This window comes from Aedes aegypti, chromosome 1, assembly GCF_002204515.2.
Source record: "Aedes aegypti strain LVP_AGWG chromosome 1, AaegL5.0 Primary Assembly, whole genome shotgun sequence".
NCBI lineage: Eukaryota > Metazoa > Arthropoda > Insecta > Diptera > Culicidae > Aedes > Aedes aegypti.
The window spans coordinates 53,300,487-53,320,814 of NC_035107.1; the positions used below are offsets into that span (position 1 = coordinate 53,300,487).

The 20,328-nt window shown below is 38.7% G+C and overlaps 1 protein-coding gene across 1 annotated transcript in view; it reads left to right on the top strand.

The window, feature by feature from the left end:
- LOC5570650 (AP-3 complex subunit delta) overlaps nt 1-20,328 on the top strand; it is a 41,982-nt gene that overhangs the window by 7,305 nt on the left and 14,349 nt on the right. Inside the window, exons 2-8 of the mRNA XM_001659195.2 lie at nt 3,424-3,693; nt 3,963-4,036; nt 15,005-15,153; nt 15,219-16,351; nt 16,409-16,565; nt 16,630-16,779; nt 16,839-16,968. Of these exons, the coding sequence (XP_001659245.1) occupies nt 3,424-3,693; nt 3,963-4,036; nt 15,005-15,153; nt 15,219-16,351; nt 16,409-16,565; nt 16,630-16,779; nt 16,839-16,968 (2,063 nt within the window). The remainder of the gene's footprint in view (nt 1-3,423; nt 3,694-3,962; nt 4,037-15,004; nt 15,154-15,218; nt 16,352-16,408; nt 16,566-16,629; nt 16,780-16,838; nt 16,969-20,328) is intronic.

Genomic DNA, 20,328 nt, shown 5'->3' on the forward strand with positions numbered 1-20,328 from the left:
CAACTTTTTCTCATGATTGCTCCAGAGAATGTAAAACTATTGATGAATAATGTAATTTGTAATTGATTCTATGTATCTTTAAAAGATTTACTTAACTCACTAGTTGGTCTTCCGATGGACTTTTGTCATTCTGAATAACAATATATAGCCCCAAAACTGAAATATTCAAATTGAAGCAAAATGTGTAGCATCAGCATAACAAACACATAAAAACAAACACATAATTCACACTAGTTCCATTGATTCCTGTTAATTGCTTTTCCAATAAAACATACTTTTTTCAAGTAATTAACGTTTTTAATGATTTTCCATACGTTGTTTCACAGTTGTTGGCTTCCATTCTTCCATGAGCTTGTGTTGGAAGTTTGAGAACCAACCGTAGAACGCTGAATGAGTGGAAAACAAAAAACAGTGTCGCCGTTCGAAGGTCTGTGATAGGAACTGAATGTTCGAAAGGTTTTAGTCTGTACTTTTCGCTGTTGACGCCAACTGACCATTTAAGGTATTTACGTAGAATTGGAGTCTCAGAAAATGCCCCCATATGACTTTTTCAGCAGACTGCAAATTGTTACATTGTATACTTCTAGGAAGTAGGTAAAAATTTTACAATCTTTGAACACCAGAGGGCTTAGTTATCTTAAGTGTATGACCTAAGACTCGAACCGTCACAATACATGGTTCCGCTGTTTATAAATCAGATCAAAGTATACTTTTTGAAGTTCTTCGTGTAATTCTTAATCGATAGGTTTCTTCGCATGTATGTATGTGCATGTTAAAAATTACTCTCTGCCTATCATCAAGCGAGACTGATTCTATGGTTTTAAGTAATATTATGTTTTATAATTATTTATTCCTTAGCATTACTCTGGTTCCTAAAGACGTACAGATCGATCGATAATGATCATAATTGTAATATAGTGCTGCACAAATATAGCCATGCGCGATTTTGTGTGAACCACTAGACACTATTTCATAAAACTGTTTTAAAACTCAAAACTATACAAGATTTCAAACACTATAGAATTTCTCCGTCAGCATCTATTTGTATTTGTATTTGGACTATAGGCTATTAGCCCGTTATCCTAAATTTATCAAACAAATTTCTTAGTGATCTCTAAAAAATATCCTTAATCTACACTATATAATATAATATAATATAATATATATATATATATATATATATATATATATATATATATATATATATATATATATATATATATATATATATATATATATATATATATATATATATATATATATATATATATATATATATAATCATATGGTCACAAGGCATTTTTTCCGAGAGGCCTTATTTGATAATGAAAGTCGGTTCCTCGTGGTGTCGCGTAACGCTGGAATGTGTCAGATACGATTCATTTTTTAGTCGGCTCAGAGTTCCCGAACGAAGATTTGACCGTAATGAAGGAAACTTATTTGTTCGTCATGACGCAAAGATTAGGTGACGGATCGCTGCAGCAAATAGTCATCCAACGCTGGTTTAGTGACGAAGACGATTTTTTTCCCAATTTCATCGCCGACTTTTTCCATTTGCCGGCTAAAATTTTCTGCCCTGGATAATACTATAGGATTTGTTTTAGATAAATTCTTGTTCAAAAATTTGGATAAACTGAAGAACAATTTCAGAGGACATCCTAAGAAATCATCCGATGCATCCCTGCATAAGATATTGCTAGAACTTTAAAAAAAATCCTAATCCGAAATCTTGAAAACGGCGTTGAAGATAAAAAATAAGTTAAATAAATGTATCTGTTGGGCAAATACCAGAATTGATTTTTCATGAAATTCCCGGATACAATCTTTGAAAATGCATAAAGTAATATGAGCAGTGGGAAACCAGGACCTATTCTTGGTTTTCTTGATTCACACTGGTAGGGATTTTTAAAGCTACTAAGCTAATATTTAAACACAATATACAATCGACGCAGCGGCCTTTCTTAGTCGAGTGGTTAGAGTCCACGGCTACTAAGCAAAGCCATGCTGAAGGTGTCTGGATTCGATTCCCGGACGGTCCAGGATCTTTTCGTAATGAAGATTTCCTCGACTTCACTGGACATAGAGTATCACCCGTACCTGTCACACAATATACGAATGCGAAAGTGGCAACTTTGGTGCTTTCTTTACTCAGTTAATAACTGTGCAAGTGCTCATAAGAACACCAATGCCAAGAAAGCATAAGCATAAGCATAGATGACCGTACAATTCGTAGTTGCTACTCCGTGATTGACCAGAACAATCGAAGTTGCACAGGGAATTAATGAATGGGACTTGGAATTAGCTTACCATTCTTCAATGTGCATAAATCGAGAGCTCAAATTTAAAAGTCAATAACGGCGTCGGCCAAGTCCTTACGGTCATCGGGAGAGAGAAGGAATGTTAGTGTGACTACCGTTGTTACTAGAGACCGAGATCACCTCTGCATCTCCACGTTTGTCATGGACAGGATATTGGGTTAGTGGGATAAGGTAGAGATCTGGGAGTTACCAATGTTTGGTGATGCGATCCATGATATAATCACGCCTAATCGGTTTCGCGAAATAATTCGATAATCGCATTGTACGCCGAACAAGTGTTCGTCACTATATTAGGTAAAGTATATTCAAAGCGTTTTTTTTTTCTCTTATAAGCAGGTGAAATCAACTCACCTGTAAAAAATCTGAACTGCCTCGGCAAATGAAATGTAATATGTTGTTAACAAAATGTTAATAGAATCTTAAATTTGTTTTACCAAATTAGGATGATAGTATTGTCTAATAACACAGAACACCTAGATATAAGAAATGAATGTAATGTTTGGAATAATACTAATAAAGAAATTAAAAAAAAGTGTTCGTCACTTGCCCGCACAAGAGCAAGCGACGCGATCAATAGATCAAACACTACTAACGATCCGCGGCGCTTTTTCATTTCTCTGAGCGAACGACGCACGACAAGTTTGATCCTGCCCTCATCACCCGCCCCCGCAGGAGCAAACGTCAAGGTCGAAGGATCAAACACTACTCATAACAACACCAATGCCAAGAAGAAGAAAAAGAAGATGCAATACGACTTCTTATTGCAAAGTTTCAGACAACTTGGCTGAGAAAACAGCCGATGCCAAATTGAATCATGGACCTTATTAAACATAAGTTCCTAAGAATTGTAATTTCCAAAACATCAAGAATATTCATAGAAAAATGTCTGGCCGAATTTTCTGAAAAAATCTTATTTAAATAATAATTTGCTCATTCATGTTTGGATTATTTTTGTTTTATTGGTTTCTGTATGGTCTCTTTTTTGTTCCTCTTGGGACTTTTTTTCTCAAGATCTGATATTTTAAAGGCATTTTGTTGTAGTAGCTACCAGTCCTATCATATGAATCATCTCTCACGCTTTATTCCCTGGTATTTTTTTTTTCAGATGAGTTCCACCCGGCCGTACCTGCGCATGAAAGCCGTCCTCATGATGTACAAGGTGTTCCTCCGGTATCCGGAAGCGTTGCGTCCCGCTTTCCCGAAGCTGAAGGAGAAACTGGAGGATCCCGATCCGGGGGTGCAATCGGCCGCCGTGAACGTCATCTGCGAACTGGCCCGCAAAAATCCGAAAAATTACCTCTCGCTCGCACCGATTTTCTTCAAACTGATGACCACCTCCACCAACAATTGGATGCTGATCAAAATCATCAAACTGGTAAGTTATTCTGGTTCTTTTTTTTTTGGGTTATACCTATCTCTAATCGCATGTTCTATTCCAACGAAAACCAAACGGGGAAAATCTGGGGTTGTTACAGTTTGCCAGCCTGACGGCTATCGAACCGGCCCTCGGGAAAAAACTGACCCATCCGTTGATTGAGTTGATTTCCAGGTTTCTGCCGAATTCTTCCCCTTCATACAAACCCATCTATCTCGAGCCAGTTTCCCCCCAAACTCTCTTTAAGTAATGTTTCTTTCCATTTGCAGTTTGGTGCTTTAACTCCGCTAGAACCTCGATTAGGCAAAAAGCTCATTGAACCGTTGACCAATTTGATTCATAGGCAAGTTGTACCATCTTTTAGTAGTTTTTATACAGTAATTATAATGGTAGTCGATATTATTAAGGCAAAGGATTATAAAGACGGCACAGATAAGATTTTTTTTTAATTTTTATATGCGTCAAGATCAATATATTTTTAGTTTTTTACCCGAACTCCGGGGGTATTATGTTTTTATTGGTATTATTTGGGATATCTCTAAGAATACAAATATTTATCGATTAATCTTACAGAAACTCCCAAAGGAAGCCTTTAAAGAGTTTTTCAACGTATCTGTTCAGGGATTTTTTTCCAGGAATTCCTCCCGAGGAAATTTTAGATATACTTCAATGATTAATTAATCAATTGGAGGTAATTCTCTCATGGATTTCCTTTGCAATTACTACAAGACAGACTTTCAGGACATTACCTCCAAAATGCAAGCATAACATTTCCAAACGATACCTTCTTCCAGAACTTCTCAAGTATCACCTTTTTCTTCAGGAATTCTCCAAGGTTTTTGACCAAGATTACTCCCAAAATGCAACAACAAGATCGTCTAAGAACACTTCCAGAGATTACTCCAGAAATACTTTAAGGAGTGTCCAGAGATACAGAATTAGATTTTTGTTGATGATTTTTTTTTCAGGAATTATTTTCGGGCTTTGTCTTTAAGTTTAGCCAGTTTATCTCCCAAGGATTTATTTGAGATTGCTACCAAAATGTTTAATCAGGATTTATTCAAGATCTCAATCAGGATATTTGGGATATCTCCAGGAATGGTTCCTTTCTTCGGTGATTCTTGCAGATATTTCTCAAGGATGTTTCTCAAAAAACGCATCCAGGGGTATCTCCAGAGAACCGTCAAGGATGTGTTTCAAAAATTTGGAAAAAAAATTCAGATTTGACAAGAAACTTAGTTTGGGGATGTTTTTTAGGACTTTCTAGATAAATTGCAGAAAAAATGGAACAATTACCACACAAATACGAAAAATATCCTGTAAGTTTTTTTGGATGAATCCCTGAAAAACTTCGGGTGAAATCCCTGCAGAAACTCAATGAACTTTTTGAAGAAATTGCAATGCAGGGTAAGTCTCTAGAGAAATCTTCTGGGGAAATGCCTAGAGGAACTCAGGAAAAAAAAAAACAAATAGAAGTTCATGAGGAATACCTGGGTGATTGTATATAAGAAACCCTGGAGTAATCACTTAAGAAAGTGATGGAAACGTTCTTGAATAGTTTCTGCCACATTTCCCGGAATAATTCCTATAGGAATTTGTGGATCGATTCCTAAGAAAATGGGAGAGTTTTATGACGGAATACTTGTAAAAAAAAAAATCTAGAGAAATTGTTGTGGTAATCAGTAGAGGATCTCCTGATGTAACCGAAGCAATCGTTGGAAGAAGTACAGGAAGAACTCTGGAAAAATAAAGGAAATCCTGAAATAATCCCTACTTGAATTTTTCAGTAACTAGTAGAAAGACAAATTTGCGAACTTCTTTCATACTTTTGAACCACACAGCCGCCGGTAAAATACCCTTCGGCACACATCTCTAGCCAAAACCAGACCAAACAGGACTTAAGAGTTTTCTTAAGGGTTCCTCAAATATTCCGAGGAGTTCATATAATCATTCACTTGAGGACTTCCTAAGGAATTCCTCTAAAAATTCCGATAAAGACACCTTCAATAATTCCACAGATTACATCAGAAAATCATCCAAACTTACGTTCAGACATTGCTCTAGAATGTCCTCCAGAAACTCATACAGTGATTCTTTTATCGACTTTCCTAGTATTTCCTCAAAGACTTGTGTTTAGGACTTTTTCAGGTATTCAACCAATAATTTCTCCAGAGATGCCTCCAGGATGTTCTTCGGATTTCCTCAAAAACTGTCGTTCAGAAAGAACTTCATGAAGAATACCTGGGTGATTTTATGTAGGAATATCTGGAGTAATCACTTAAGGAATTGATGGAAATATTCTTGAACAGTTTCTGGCAGACTTCCAAGAATAATTCCTAGAGGAACTTCTAAGAAAATCCGAGGACTAGTTTTATGACGGAATCCCTGTAAAAATGGATTGAATCTCTAAGTGCATTCCGTCAAAGCCCCTGAAAATGTTGTGGATTTTTCTGAGCATGAGCATGAGCATTTCCGCTTCGTAGTTGCACTCCATGATTGACCACAAAAATCGAATTTGCACAGAGATTTTATGCATGGGAGATGAACTAACCATTCTCAATGTGCACAAATCGAGACCTTTGTATCTGCACAGTTGTCATGGGAAGGATATTGGGTTAGTGGGAAAATGTAAAGATCTGGGAGTCACCTTTAGTTGGTAATGCGGTCCATGATATATTCACGCCTAACCGGATTCGCGATGTTATTCGATAAACGCATTGTACGCCGAACAGGTGTTCATCGCTCGCATTATACGCATTGTACGCGATCAAAGGATCAAACAATAATAACGCGATTCGCAATCCGCGACTCTGTTTTATCGTGCTACGCGAGCGATGCGCAACACGATTCATCCTGACCGATTCACCCGCCTCTGCAGGAGCAAGCAACACGGCCAAAGGATCAAACTCTACTCTGAAAATTATGTGGATTTCTCTGGAGAAATTCCTGAAGTTTTAAAAAATCTCCTGGAGTAACAACCGAATTTATGAAATTTCTAAATAAAATCCTGAAAGAATACCTGGGAGAATTTTCGGAGCCATATATGTAGAAATTACTAAGAAGTATAAGCATGGATCACAGTATGTATTTCTGATGGAATATATGGAGGAATCACTGATCGATTTCTTAGAGTTTAATTGACAGACAAACAGACGTAACACTGACTAAATTCCCATTGCATCTACGCTCGAGCCTACCCCCTCCTCCCCTTCGAGCGTTACGTTATTTGTGGGTACCGCCTAATTAGTTTGCTCTCACGGGAGAGCGTTTTGATTGAGATTTGAGTGTGAGTCTATCTACACTGCCAGAAATAGTGGTTGATAAGCCATTGTAAAAAAAACAGTTCACATACACTGAACAAAATCTCCCGCCTTAAATTGAATGATTTTTGCTTCATCCGAGCCCCAGACACATTTAGGATGATTTTCATCTTTGTTGAAATCATCTGTTTACAAATAGCATCGGATGAAAATCATACAATCTTGGAAGGGTTTTTATCCACTTAAAAGATACGCTACATTGAATGATTATCTTACGCGAATGTAAACAACCCCTTCTATATGATAGTTAATATTAAATAATACAAAACCAAAATAAATAATCGCTAATCGTGGTGGTTCCATGAACAATTGTTTAGTTTTATTCATATATGCAGATCAAATCAAACACTTTAATTGTAAACTATTAATATTAGTTCGGAATCTCCTGTAGGAACAGATACCACGCCGAAATTCCATAAAATCGATGATGAAAATAGAAACATCTGGGTAGAGTCGATCCTTAGACAAGCTAGAAGCAAATAAGCAAAGATAATTCTGGATAATTTTATGGAAACATGCAATTACCTGTAATATTCACGAAGAGGTACCAAACCAATCACGCTGTTGTCGCCACGTTTTTACTACGTTTGACATGGATGATTTGCTATCTTGCATCATTAGCTTACCGTATGATGTTTTGAACAAAAATTGAATGATTTTCGATTTGGGACATGGAAGAAAATAAAATCCTCCATAAGCTGGATGTTATTCATTTCAGCTACAATAATTCATCTACCTACTTATTGTCATATGGATATATACTGAAAATCATCAATGAACTGAATGATTTTTATTGAAAAGACGGTGGATGCATCATATTCCATCAAATCATTCAAAATAACGAATGTGGATATTTGCAACCAAGTGAATTATGAATCATTCAAAATAAGTCGGGATCTTTCGTTCAGTGTAAGCGACCCGCCTGTGAAAGTTTCATCGGAAGCAAACACCGGGTATATGCTTGACAAATAATTCTTGTATGGAGTCAGAACAGAAACGAATAGTACTGCATTTGGTCCCTTAGTACTGAAAAAGGTACCCAAGCTTGACAGATTGCAGTACACTTTTCACGGCATTTTAAATGTTGCTCTATTACCTTATGTTCCATAAAATTTTTATCAAGGAACGTGGAGGACTTTATTTCGTCTTTGGTTAGAACTTTAATTTTCATTTGACGCTCCGTAAAACTAATCGGCTTTATTGATAGTAAGTATAACCCAGAAGTTGCATAAAAGTTTACGTAATAACTCGTTTGTTCATACAAATTACATCAAAACCGCAAAACACGATGGATAAAATCGTCAGATTGATGAGTTTCCTCACATAAAATGCTTTTTTTTCTGAGTTCATTTGTACATTTTGTTTTGTCCCGTACACTTATACAAAGTAAGTCGAATCAATCCGTAGCAGCTGTCAAATCAACATTTGTTATCATAAGTTAAGTCGCATAAGATCGCAGATGAGGTTGGTAGAAAATTTACACACTCGCATTGTATACTATTATTCACCACAGTATATCGCCTCCACTTTTGTACGTAGACGACCTTTTCGCAACATCTTGTAAGTGAAATGTTGCACATACAAAGCCTACAGGTGATTTTGTTATACATACATACATTCTGGTTGTCTGGGAAGTTTGTTATTGAAACACGTGTGTAATGCAGAGGGTCTAAATTATATGGAATTTTTCAATAAATTAGAAACTTAGTCTTACAACTCATACAGAGTTTATTCCATACAACTTTTCTGACAGAATTTGAAATTAAGAATTTAATTCTATCAATGATTTTACAGCGGGGATTCGCGAATCCTACCCGCTAGTTTGGACGACTGACACTTACACATTTGTTATGTATATGGAGACTTTTTTCAGAATTTCTTAATTCAATTTCTTTATGAGTTCATTAGGGCCCAGATAGCCGTAGCGGTAAACGCGCAGCTATTCAGCATGACCATGCTGAGGGTCGTGGGTTCGAATCCCACTGGTCGAGGATCTTTTCGTAAAGGAAATTTTCTCGATTCCCAGGGCATAGAGTATCTTCGTACCTGCCACACGATATACACATGCAAAAATGAGCAATCGGCAAAGAAAGCTCTCAGTTAATAACTGCGGAAGTGCTCATAAGAACACTAATCTGAGAAGCAGACTTTGTCCCAGTTGGGACGTAACGCCAGAAAGAAGAAGATGAGTTCATTAAGTAGTTTCTATTCAATAATAGCAGAATACTGCAATACTTGAAGGTTTTCTAGCAGCAAAACCTGGTGTGACGTTAAAAAAACCATGAGCAAAAATGGATAAGGAGCCAGGAGATATTTTCAGATAATTTTCCCTTCTAATATCTGGAGGTGTTGTTTCCCTATTTTAGAACCTAACATTTGCATACTATAATGAACCCATATATCAGAGATTTTCTTTGAAAAAAAATGGATGTTCCTAAGTGCCGATATCTCTGAAAGGGGCAAACAGATTCTCAATCTTTTATCGTCATTAAAAAATAATCATTCTCATATGTAAAAATAATCATTCTCATATGAAAATATAATATTTTCATTTGATATGAACAATTTCTATGTACAGGAAAATTATGCTGACACTCGAGGTGACGAACCATTCAAAGTTTGTTGAACAAATACCTAAATGTAACATTCCTAACACTCTTATTCTTATGCCGACACTTACAGTGGCGAACCATCCAAAGTTTGTTGAATAAAGTGAACCTTTTGCTAGTCTACACTTGTAGTGTCGAACCATTCAAAGTTTTTTTTTAATTACAATAATGAAGGTAAAAAGAATGTGGTGTTTTGAAAAAAAAGTTAAACATAAATAATTCATGAATCAGAGTTTATGTCGACACTCACAGTGACGAACCATTCAAAATCATATTTACGTCCCACCGTTATAACGATTAAATGTGCAGTCATACATATTTTATAGATTAGAAATAGTAGCATGAAACGAGTTCACCAATTGATCCGTCATCCTTGACTGAGCAGCAACAATCCACTTTCAGCTTCACTCGTTTGCTCTCAGAGAAAATTGGCGCGTGACCCGAGAGGGAAAACAACAGTTGTCAGTCAGTTACTGACGATTTATCGGGCTTTCTTGACGCACTGCCCCGGAGCAAGCGTCAAGGTCGAAGGATCAAAAAGAACTAATCGAACGCGGCACTTTTTCACTTTACTCGTCCGACGCGCGACATGTTTGATCCTGCCCTCATCGCCCGCCTCCGCAGGAGCCAGTGTCAAGGTCGAAAGATCAAACACTATACTCACTATGAACCGAAACAGGCTTACTAAGCAGAAAGTCATGCGTACAATATCGGTCCTGTCTCTTAGATTATCAATCCTAAACGATAACAACACGTATCCATTGACAAATTCTTTCCCATTAACAACACCTTACTTCCCGTGATATCCTCTCATAGAGATATAGAGGTATCTGAGCATCCAACATATCCCATTCAATTCAATTCAATCCATTAAATCTGCCACAACGAAGTAGCCAGGGCAGCATTCGCCTGTTGAAGAATGCGCGAATCTTGTGCAAGAGCCAGATATAAGTCCCAAATGTCTGTCTAATGTAGCACACCGGAAGGTGAGCCTGGATCACTTTTAAACTGCACCAGCAGATAATTTTCCTACAACTCCTTACTGTGCTCAATCTAATATCAATACATTTATATTCGATTTCAAATGATTTTACATACAGTTATTTCTATTGTTCCTGAAAATATCTATTTTTTCGCTTTCTTTACCATATAAATTTTGTAAGCGTTGATTTCTTATGAATACTTTTTTTTATTTCAAACACTTTCAGAACATTCAATTTTGCACATTTGCTGAAGTCACCAATGAGCTATCTCGATTTTCGTTTAAAACATTATATTTTTAAAATATTGTTAATTTCTTCAAACAAAAAACGTCCTCATAGTTTTTCCACTATAATCAGAGAAAAAGATTATCTTTCTAATGGTAATATAAGATTGAGAATCCGTTTGTGCTTTTCAGAGCAAACAACCTTTTTTTCGAAGAAAACCTCTGATAACTCTGCAGCGGGAGCGGGTAATTTGGCATAACGCCGTTTGGTATAATGGCCGTTTGGCATAACGACCATTTGTCATAACTAGAATTATATCCCTTCTTTCAAAATATACCTGTTCTTGACGAAATTTGATTAGGGGGAGGTCCCTCAGTGCCGGACAGCACCCAATACCGGACAAAGTCGAAAAATTGAGAAATCATGGTGCAATTAAGATGGTGTATTAGTAGAAAAGGAAGCTAACGAATGTTTGCGTAGAATAACACATCCTTGAAATATGCATGCCTTTTTAAAAAAGTTAAAAAGTTTGAAAATTTTGAAAAATTTGACCTTTTGCGCTAATTTTGAGCCTATTTAGTAATTATTTAAGATATGAAAAAATCACGCAAGCATGTTCGAACCTAATCCTTATTTGATAGTATGAATGTATTTTGTATCAAAATTGAACTAAATATGGACAAATTACAATTTTGGTTGAACGCTTCCTGTCCCACAGTTTCGGACAGCTTGATTTGTTATATGATATCTTTGTAATTATTGCACCAGTGTCTCAAAATACTTTCATTTTTCATGGATTTCGTCGTTCCTGGTATCGAACATGCAATAAAATTAAGAAGAATGAACATTCAGAACAACATCGTAAAATGTGCTATTTTTCTTCATATTTGAAAGAGGTTTTTGATGGACATCTTGCAAACTAAGAAAAACTCAAATTGTTCTTGTAAATGTTGCAAATGCATTGAATTAGCAATTATGTACTATTCCTATAGTAAACACATTCAATGATATTCAAATTCACATAATTCGTGGCATTTCCGGATCGTGTCCGGTATTAGGTGCCACCTTTCAAGATCGATCAATTTGGTTCTAAAATACATCATCAAAATGCAATGTCAAAATTCATATTTATTTTATCAAATTTATTTTTGTACACTACAAAAATGATAATATTTATCATAAATGGGTAACACGAGCACATGTAACCAATATTTTTCGAATTATGAATTTAGTGGCTTAAGTGTCCGGTACTGGGGGATCTCCTCCTATCCCTAATGGCCATTATGCAAAATGGCATTTATACCAAACGGCGTTATGCCAAATGACCTTATGCCAAAGGGTATTATGCCAAATGACTTTATGTCAAATGACCCAGACCCCTCTGCCACCATAAGAGATAGAACATTAATTTCTTCGACAGAAAGTTGCACAATCAAAAGTTCTAAAAGTGCTTGGAACAAAGTTTTGGTGAGCAACTATCGTATAAAAAGTTATCAAGAAAAAACTGATTTTCAGGACCACAATGACCTATTAGCTAAAAAAATAATAACTCGAACGCGAACAATGAGGGATTAACATTTACGTTCTTCGGTAAAGTTGTTCCAAATTGGTTGTTCTAAAACATTGTATAAGCCTGAACTGCCGTTATACGCATAATTATCCCATGTTATTTTTTGTGCATTTTGACTTTTTGTCATCAAACAGTTTATTTTTACGTATAGTTTTAGAAAACAACTTTGTTCGGAAACTCAATGAAAAGCAAGCCAAGTCAATTTGTCCCATTGTTGAATTTCCACGCATAACTGTCCCACTACTGTATTTCTACGCATAACTGTCACACTATACAATTCGCTGCGCTGATCTCGAACGAAATATTCAGATGTCAGTTTTGAATTAGCTGGTGTTTATGAAAATCGTTTTTAATATCTTCTTACGTTGGCTTTACATCCCATGTTGAACACAACCTATTTTATGTGTTTGTATTATCTGGATGCATTCATCGTTCATGCGAGCCTGACGTAAAATATTATTGAAATTTTCAATATCAAAGTATTTTTTCCCATCCGTTTTTCAATGAATTTCAGTTCAATTTTCAGGGTCAATCACAAAATTCTTCTAGTTTTTGGAACCACGGTCATCGCTTAGAAATTCACCGTAATTTTGGATTCATCGTGGGGAGTACTGAAATAATCCCACTTGAAGAATCAGTAACCACTTTAATTTCGAGTCCATGGCTTGCGACAAATCAACTTTATGATTTAGCAAATTAAGAGTAAATAAAAACAGTTCGACCGTATTCGGATGACTTAGCCACATGCTGGGTTGTTTCGAATACCGGTTCACTGGTGGAAGTGGCTATGATATTGACGAATCTAAAACCTGGCTTGCGACATATCAATTTTCATGAATTTGCAAATCAAATCTAAAGGTGGTCAAATGTATTTGAATGACTTGATCACATGTCGGATTGTTCAGAATTCCCGGTTCCCTGGAAAAAATGACCTCTAAACTGTTGGTTCTGAAACCTAGCTGGAAACATCAAACTTTATAAATTCCAAAATCAAGGCTAGAGAAGGGTAATTCAAAGGTTCTTGGATGACTTGATAGCATGCCAGGTTGTTCCCCATAGGAAGTGGCCATTATATTGGCGGTCCTGAGACCTATCTTGCGACATATCAAACTTGATGAAGTCAAGAAGAAGTCAAATTCAAGTTTAAAGAAAAATAGTTCAAAAGGTTTTGGATAACCTGGCCACATACTGGGTTATTCCGGACAATTGGCTCTTCGGTGCAAGTGGCAAATATGTTGGTAGTTCTAACACTTAATTTGCAATGTATCAAATATCATGGTTTTGCTAACAAAGTCCAAAAAATGTCAAATCGTGTAAAGATTTGTGTAGTGAACTTTGAGTTAAATATTTACTCCGTAGCATAACCTTGAATTCGCAGATGAGTTTCTGTCAAGCCTGCAGCTAGAAGAGTCGATATAGGAATTAATTACATTGTTTAAACTATCTAACTTACTCATCCATTCTTTCTATCACTAACTCATACATTTTCTCATTATCACACATACAGAAAACTTTGTTTTCCATCCCGAACTATAAAATCGTATCTCTTCACTTTCCCACACGTGGCTCCGTTTGGCACATGTCACTTGAGCCTACATAAGGTGCCTTAACATAGTCTTGAGGATATACGTCCTCTACATTCGGTAAAAACGGTCTTCTACAGCATTATGCGTAGAAATTCACCAAAAACCCCGTATTTCTAGGCATAAGAGTCCCACTTTGAATTTTGTAGCTAAATTAACTTTATTCCCATAATACAAACTCTTGACTCTAATAAACACGCTATTCTTTACACTATTGTAAAGATTTTAATTCAATGTACCACACACCTGGTCAATACGAGGCCTAAATGTGTTAAAATCTTTAAACGCGTTTTTCTCGATTGTATATTTTGGAACATGGGAAAAAGTTTGTATTCTGATCTTGTAAACCATGCGGGCCACCCCAATTTCACATCACTGAAGAATATGGAGAAACTTTGCCGAAGACACCATATATCCCAAATTGACAGCTTAGGCTCAATCATTTTTCCTAGAAATGGCTTTGGGACCAATGTGCAATGGACGGAGGGAATCAAATATTTCACACAATTTAGAAGATTTCGAATACTATTCAACAGCTCAATGATAAGAAGGGCACTGAAATTAAAATCCATAATTTCATAAAACTGATTAACTGAAATGTGGGCCATATCGTACAAGTACTATTATGAACTCCGTCAAGATCAGCGTCTGTCTATAACTATAATTTATTGCAAACAAGGTCAGTCATTGCAGTTATCAAACTGCTTTTATCGACAGTCACTTAAACAATAGATCAAATCTTTACTATTGAAATAGATGGTGAGCTCGTTTTAAATTGTATATTTCTGTTTACTTGGGTATTTTTATAAATCTTAAAAAGTTGTTCTTTTCGAATTTATAATCCTTTGCATCTCATTCTATAGCAATAAGTTAATGTAAGAAACAAAAATCGTCATTATATCTATCCAACGCCCTTAGCTTTATGTAGTATAGCTTGGAGTCTAAGTATTTTTTGAAGTGTAGCCGTCTAATCTCTTCTATTTCTATCCATCAAACCCGAAAAAAAAAATCCCATGCGCAGCACCTCTGCCATGAGCCTACTGTACGAATGCATCAACACGGTGATCGCCGTGTTGATCAGCATCAGCAGCGGTATGCCCAATCACAGCGCTTCCATCCAGTTGTGCGTCCAGAAGCTGCGCATCCTCATCGAAGACTCCGACCAAAACTGTAAGTTCTTTCTCCTTGATCATGCTCCTCGACTAGTGAAAGTTACAGCTATTCTCTTGCCGCAGTGAAATACCTTGGCCTGCTGGCGATGTCCAAGATCCTCAAGACGCACCCGAAGAGTGTTCAAACCCACAAGGATCTGATTCTGGCCTGTCTGGACGACAAGGACGAGTCCATCCGGCTGAGGGCGCTGGACCTACTCTACGGTATGGTGTCCAAGAAGAACCTGATGGAGATCGTGCGGCGTCTTTTAGGTCACATGGAACGGGCCGAGGGTTCCGCCTATCGGGATGAACTGTTGTTCAAGGTCATCGAGATCTGCTCGCAGGGATCGTACCAGTATGTGACCAACTTCGAGTGGTATCTAACGGTGATGGTTGAGCTGATTCAGCTGGAATCGGGATCCAAGCATGGTAAGGTCATCGCTACGCAGCTGTTGGACGTGGCGATCCGTGTTCAAGCGGTGAGAGGTTTCGCCGTCAACGAAATGTCCAATCTGTTGTCCAGTTATCCGGTGTCGGCCCAGAACAGTACCATGCATGAGGTGCTGTATGCCGCGGCGTGGATTGTCGGCGAGTTTGGAAGTCATCTGGACAATCCGGAACAGACCTTGAATACGCTGCTACAGGCACGACAAGTGCCGGGTCATATCCAGGCCGTGTATGTTCAGAATGCGACCAAATTGTTTGCCAATCTGGTTCATGATTGCCTGGAGGAAGACAATTTGGCGGACATTCGGAAGTATTGTGACCTTCTGTTGGAAGGACTCCCGGTTTATCAGAGTTCCGGAGACATTGAAGTGCAGGAGCGTGCCAGCTCGGCGTTCATGATGGTGCAGATGTTGAAGGCTCGTCTTGGGGGAACCAGTACGGACATATTGACAGATATCGCAGCCACCGTGGACGAAGCGGATGTATTGGGTAAGCGGGCAATACCTGCGGATGTCGCCGAAATGATTCAAGAAATCCGAGAACTGTTCGTTGGGGATCTGAATCCGGTGGCACCGAAGGCGCAACGCAAGGTTCAACTGCCGGATGGGTTGGATCTGGACGAGTGGATCAACGAACCACCGGAGACGAACAGCGAATCCAGTGACGAGGAGAAGTTCTCGCTGTTCGTTGGGAACAACGACGATCGGGAAGCGAACGGGGAACACAAGCATTACAGGAAGGAACAAACACAGGAGGAACTAGAGCGGGTAAGTTCGATGTGAGGCGGTTGAAGAAAGGATGATTGAATTGAGACTTATTTTCAGATGCGAGAAGCGCGCATCATGGAACAAACGAACAACCCCAATTATCTCAAGCCGGCCAAAAAGAGGGACACAGGAAGCGACTACCAGAATGCGGTGGAGAACTACGACGACATCCCGATTGCGGAGATCGCACTCGAAGTGCCTCTTCAGATACATTGTGAGATTGGCATTGTGAAAGATGACTTCGTTGAGTTGTTGATGATTTCTTGATGTTTTTTCAGCCACAACTAAACGATCTGACAAGTATCTACTGGAGCAGCAAAAGACGGGCAAATCCAGTGGACGTAGCAAGAAAGCGAGTGGTAAGAAATCCAAGCGGCATAAGAAGGGAAGCAAGCAACACTACTCGGAGAGTGACTCCGACAGTGATGGTAAGTTTGGAGATTCATTCTTTTGATCAATATTTCATAATTTTAATGATCTTTCACAGATCCTAAACCACTACATGTAGTGAACACAGTAGTAGAGCTGCCGGAAGGTGCAATTATGTCCGACACGGAAGACAAGGCGACCGAGGATCCCGATGATCCGCATCGGGCGTTGGACATAGATCTGGAAGTGTAAGTTTATGAACCAATGACAACCTAACTGTTCTTTTTTTAGTAGACTTAACCTAACCCTACCATTCAAAGCACTTATCGTGGCAGTGAAGGATTGCAACGATTTTTGTATAAAATAATTAACGGTTTTTTTCGGCATTTGTTTCATTGTTTAAAAAATGGATACTCTATATTACTCACTAGGAAGGAGGAAGCTTCAAAATCATTTTCACAACTATTTTTGAATCTTCTGCAAAGCTTTCTTTCTGGTATTACAACAGCTAGTCCATATTGGTACAGCATACAACAATGTGATTTTAAAGTTAAATTTGTATATGGTGATCCTAGATACTGCACTTCGTCTAACCAATTTCTTGGAACCCCTCTCATCGTGACAACATGTCTACTTGAAGGTTTCAAATAAGATTTGGAAGCATTGGGAGAAATCATCCATTTTTGGAAGTATGAAGACAAAATGTTCAAACTTTTTTTTCAATTTACTACAGATGACACACATACCTTGTTCTTTTTGGTGAAGTAGCCTGTGTCATCTGCAAATAAAGGTTTATGACATCCCTGAGGTAGGTCAAATGAGAAACTTTTGTTCAATATTGGTTCCAGAATGCTGCTTTGAGATACACCAGCTCTTACAGGAAGTCTGTCAAACTTGGAGTTCTGATCATTAACCTGAAGTGCACGATTTGACAGATAACTTTGGATTATTCTAACAATGCATGTTGAAAATTTAAGTATTTTTTTTTAATTCACAATCAAGCCTTCATGCCAACACTGTCGAATGCTTTGCTTTTGTCTAGAAGAGCAAAACCAGTAGAATAGCCTTCAGATTTGTTGGAAAGAATCAAATTTGTTACACGTAAAAGATGATGGTCCAATGCCCATGTCGGAATCCGAACTGTTCATTGGCAAAACATGAATTTTTGATGATGTTGACCATTATTCTGTTTCCAATGACCTTTTCAAAAAGTTTACTGATGGAGGAAAGCAAGCTGATTGGACGATAGCTGAAAGCTTCTGTAGGATTTCTGTCCGGTTTTAAAATTGGTGCAACCTTGGCATTCTTCCATTTGTTAGGAAAATATGCCATCTGAAAACATTTAAGAAAATTAAGCTGATTGTTCGAGCCCAGCAGGGTGGGTCGAAAGGCAGCGGACTGTAAAACACTTTGGGGGGAAAACACGGCGGAACAAAACACTTCGCGGCGAAAGGATCACTTCCGCGGGAGGATTGGCAAGGGCCAACTTTTCTTCGGGTGCGTATGACTTGAACGCGGACGGCTACGCTGACAACTATTAACTTTATTCTCTACTTTACATTTGCGTTTAATAATACCCTGTCCTTTGGTTCAGAAAGGGGTATGGGCGCGTTCTGCCAACTCGGTCGAGGCAGATTTCTTGTGTGAACAAGTTACAACATGGACGTTCTAAAGTGCCAGAATGATGTGTTGTGCTTGTGGGGAGCACTTGAAGATGGGATGGAAGGTCATTACTGCGCGTTCGTGCTTTACTCCTGCTTATCTTAAAAGTTATATACAATAACCGACCCTAAGTTTAACTATCGAAATTAACAGTTGCAAATACAATAATCGTTCTGAGTTCATTAAAATGTCGTCGCGTTAATTTTATCATAATGATCTTTTATCTACATCCGTCGAACCATTCTGAATGGCCGTTGTGAGAATATCACCAAGAACTTCTCACATGCATTAAAGCTGAATTGTCCTACATTGAAACATTGAGGTTTTCGCTCTTTTGGATTCATTTTTTGTTGTTCGTCCTCAGTATTGTTGAGATGTCCTGAATGCCGCACATGGCGTACAGTGATCATTGCCATGGAGTTTCTCGTAAGCTGCATGGGGATTGTTATCATGGGAATCCAAAGAGCGAATTTTCTATGATCTCTTTGTAGGCCAATACAGCAATAAAGCATGTAACTATCACTAACATTTCTTCTCTCTTTATCTTTGTTTTCATATCTAACCCGCCATTACAACGAGGAAAAATCCATTGGAGAGGAAAGACATGGCAGCGTATTGGCCGAGAAAAGTTAAGTATCATGTTTTTGTAAATATTCTTATTACTGATTGCAAGGTGAATCAGATTAACTAAATTTTTAACTAATAACAAACTTGTTCCACAGAGCTATTTACAAAACACCACCCAAAATCCCTCCTTTCCCATATCCTTAGGCAAAACACTTCACTACCGCTATATGTATGACTGATTCATGTTCTTTTGACCTTGCATCATTTATACGTGTATTGGAAGTCAAGAGTAGAAGCAAAGCTTAAAGAACCTTCTGGTCAAAGATGTTGCGTTGCCTACTTCCCAAACTCCAAAACCCCCTCGGTGTATTATGGACGGTGTGAGTTTTCAAACTTATGCTGGAGACTTGGCCCCTGACCCCCTTGTACATCAATAAAATAAAATAAAATACTTTACATTTGCGTTTAATAATTTCACTTCTGGTGCGCAAACGATGCGTACTCGGCGTCGGGTGAAAATTGACTGATGCAGCCGTTGGGACTGCGGTTGGCTTGAGCAGAAAGTGGTGGGAAAATGTAACCGACATACGTTTCGGTGTCGACCACGCTGGCGAACGCGTGTCGCTCACTGATTGGCAATAGGGTGGTGATGGGTTTGCTGGCAGTGGTTCTCGCTTCCGTTGGGAGACGGAACATACACCCGCCGTTGAGGGTACTCAACAATCCTCACGGATCGGTTGGTCGGAATCAGGCTGGTTGTCCTCGATGGGTAGCACCGACAGCTTGTTGATTGGACGACGGAAGGTGGACCCACCGCTGTAGACGTCGACAGCTCGGACTAAGCCATCGTCACCAGGGTAGACCGCTGTAACACGGCCCATCTTCCAGTAGAGCGGAGGTTGATTTCGATCGTGGAGAAGAACTACCATGCCCTTCCTGATGTTGGGCACAGTTCGGAGATTCTTCTTCCTTGGCTGTAGCGTGTTGAGGTATTCCCGGCTCCATGCGCGCCAGAAATGTTCTCGCATGAGCTGGAGATGCTGCCATCGAGTCAAGCGGGTTGCGTTGCGTCTCTAGGGAAGGCTCGGCCATGGCGGTAAGCGGGCGGCCGATTAGGTAGTGAGCCGGTGTGATTACCAGCGGGTCAGCAGGGTCGTTGGAGATGGTGAACAGTGGTCGAGAGTTCAATACCGCCTCGATCTCAACCAAGACGGTAGACAGTTCCTCGAATGTTGGCTTGACGTTGCCGACGATGCACTTGAGGTGGGTCTTCGCAGATTTCACTGCGGCCTCCCAGAGGCCGCCGAACTCCGGTGCATCCGGCGGGATGAAATGCCACTCAATCTCACGGGAGCGGCAGAAGTCTTCGATGGTCGTCA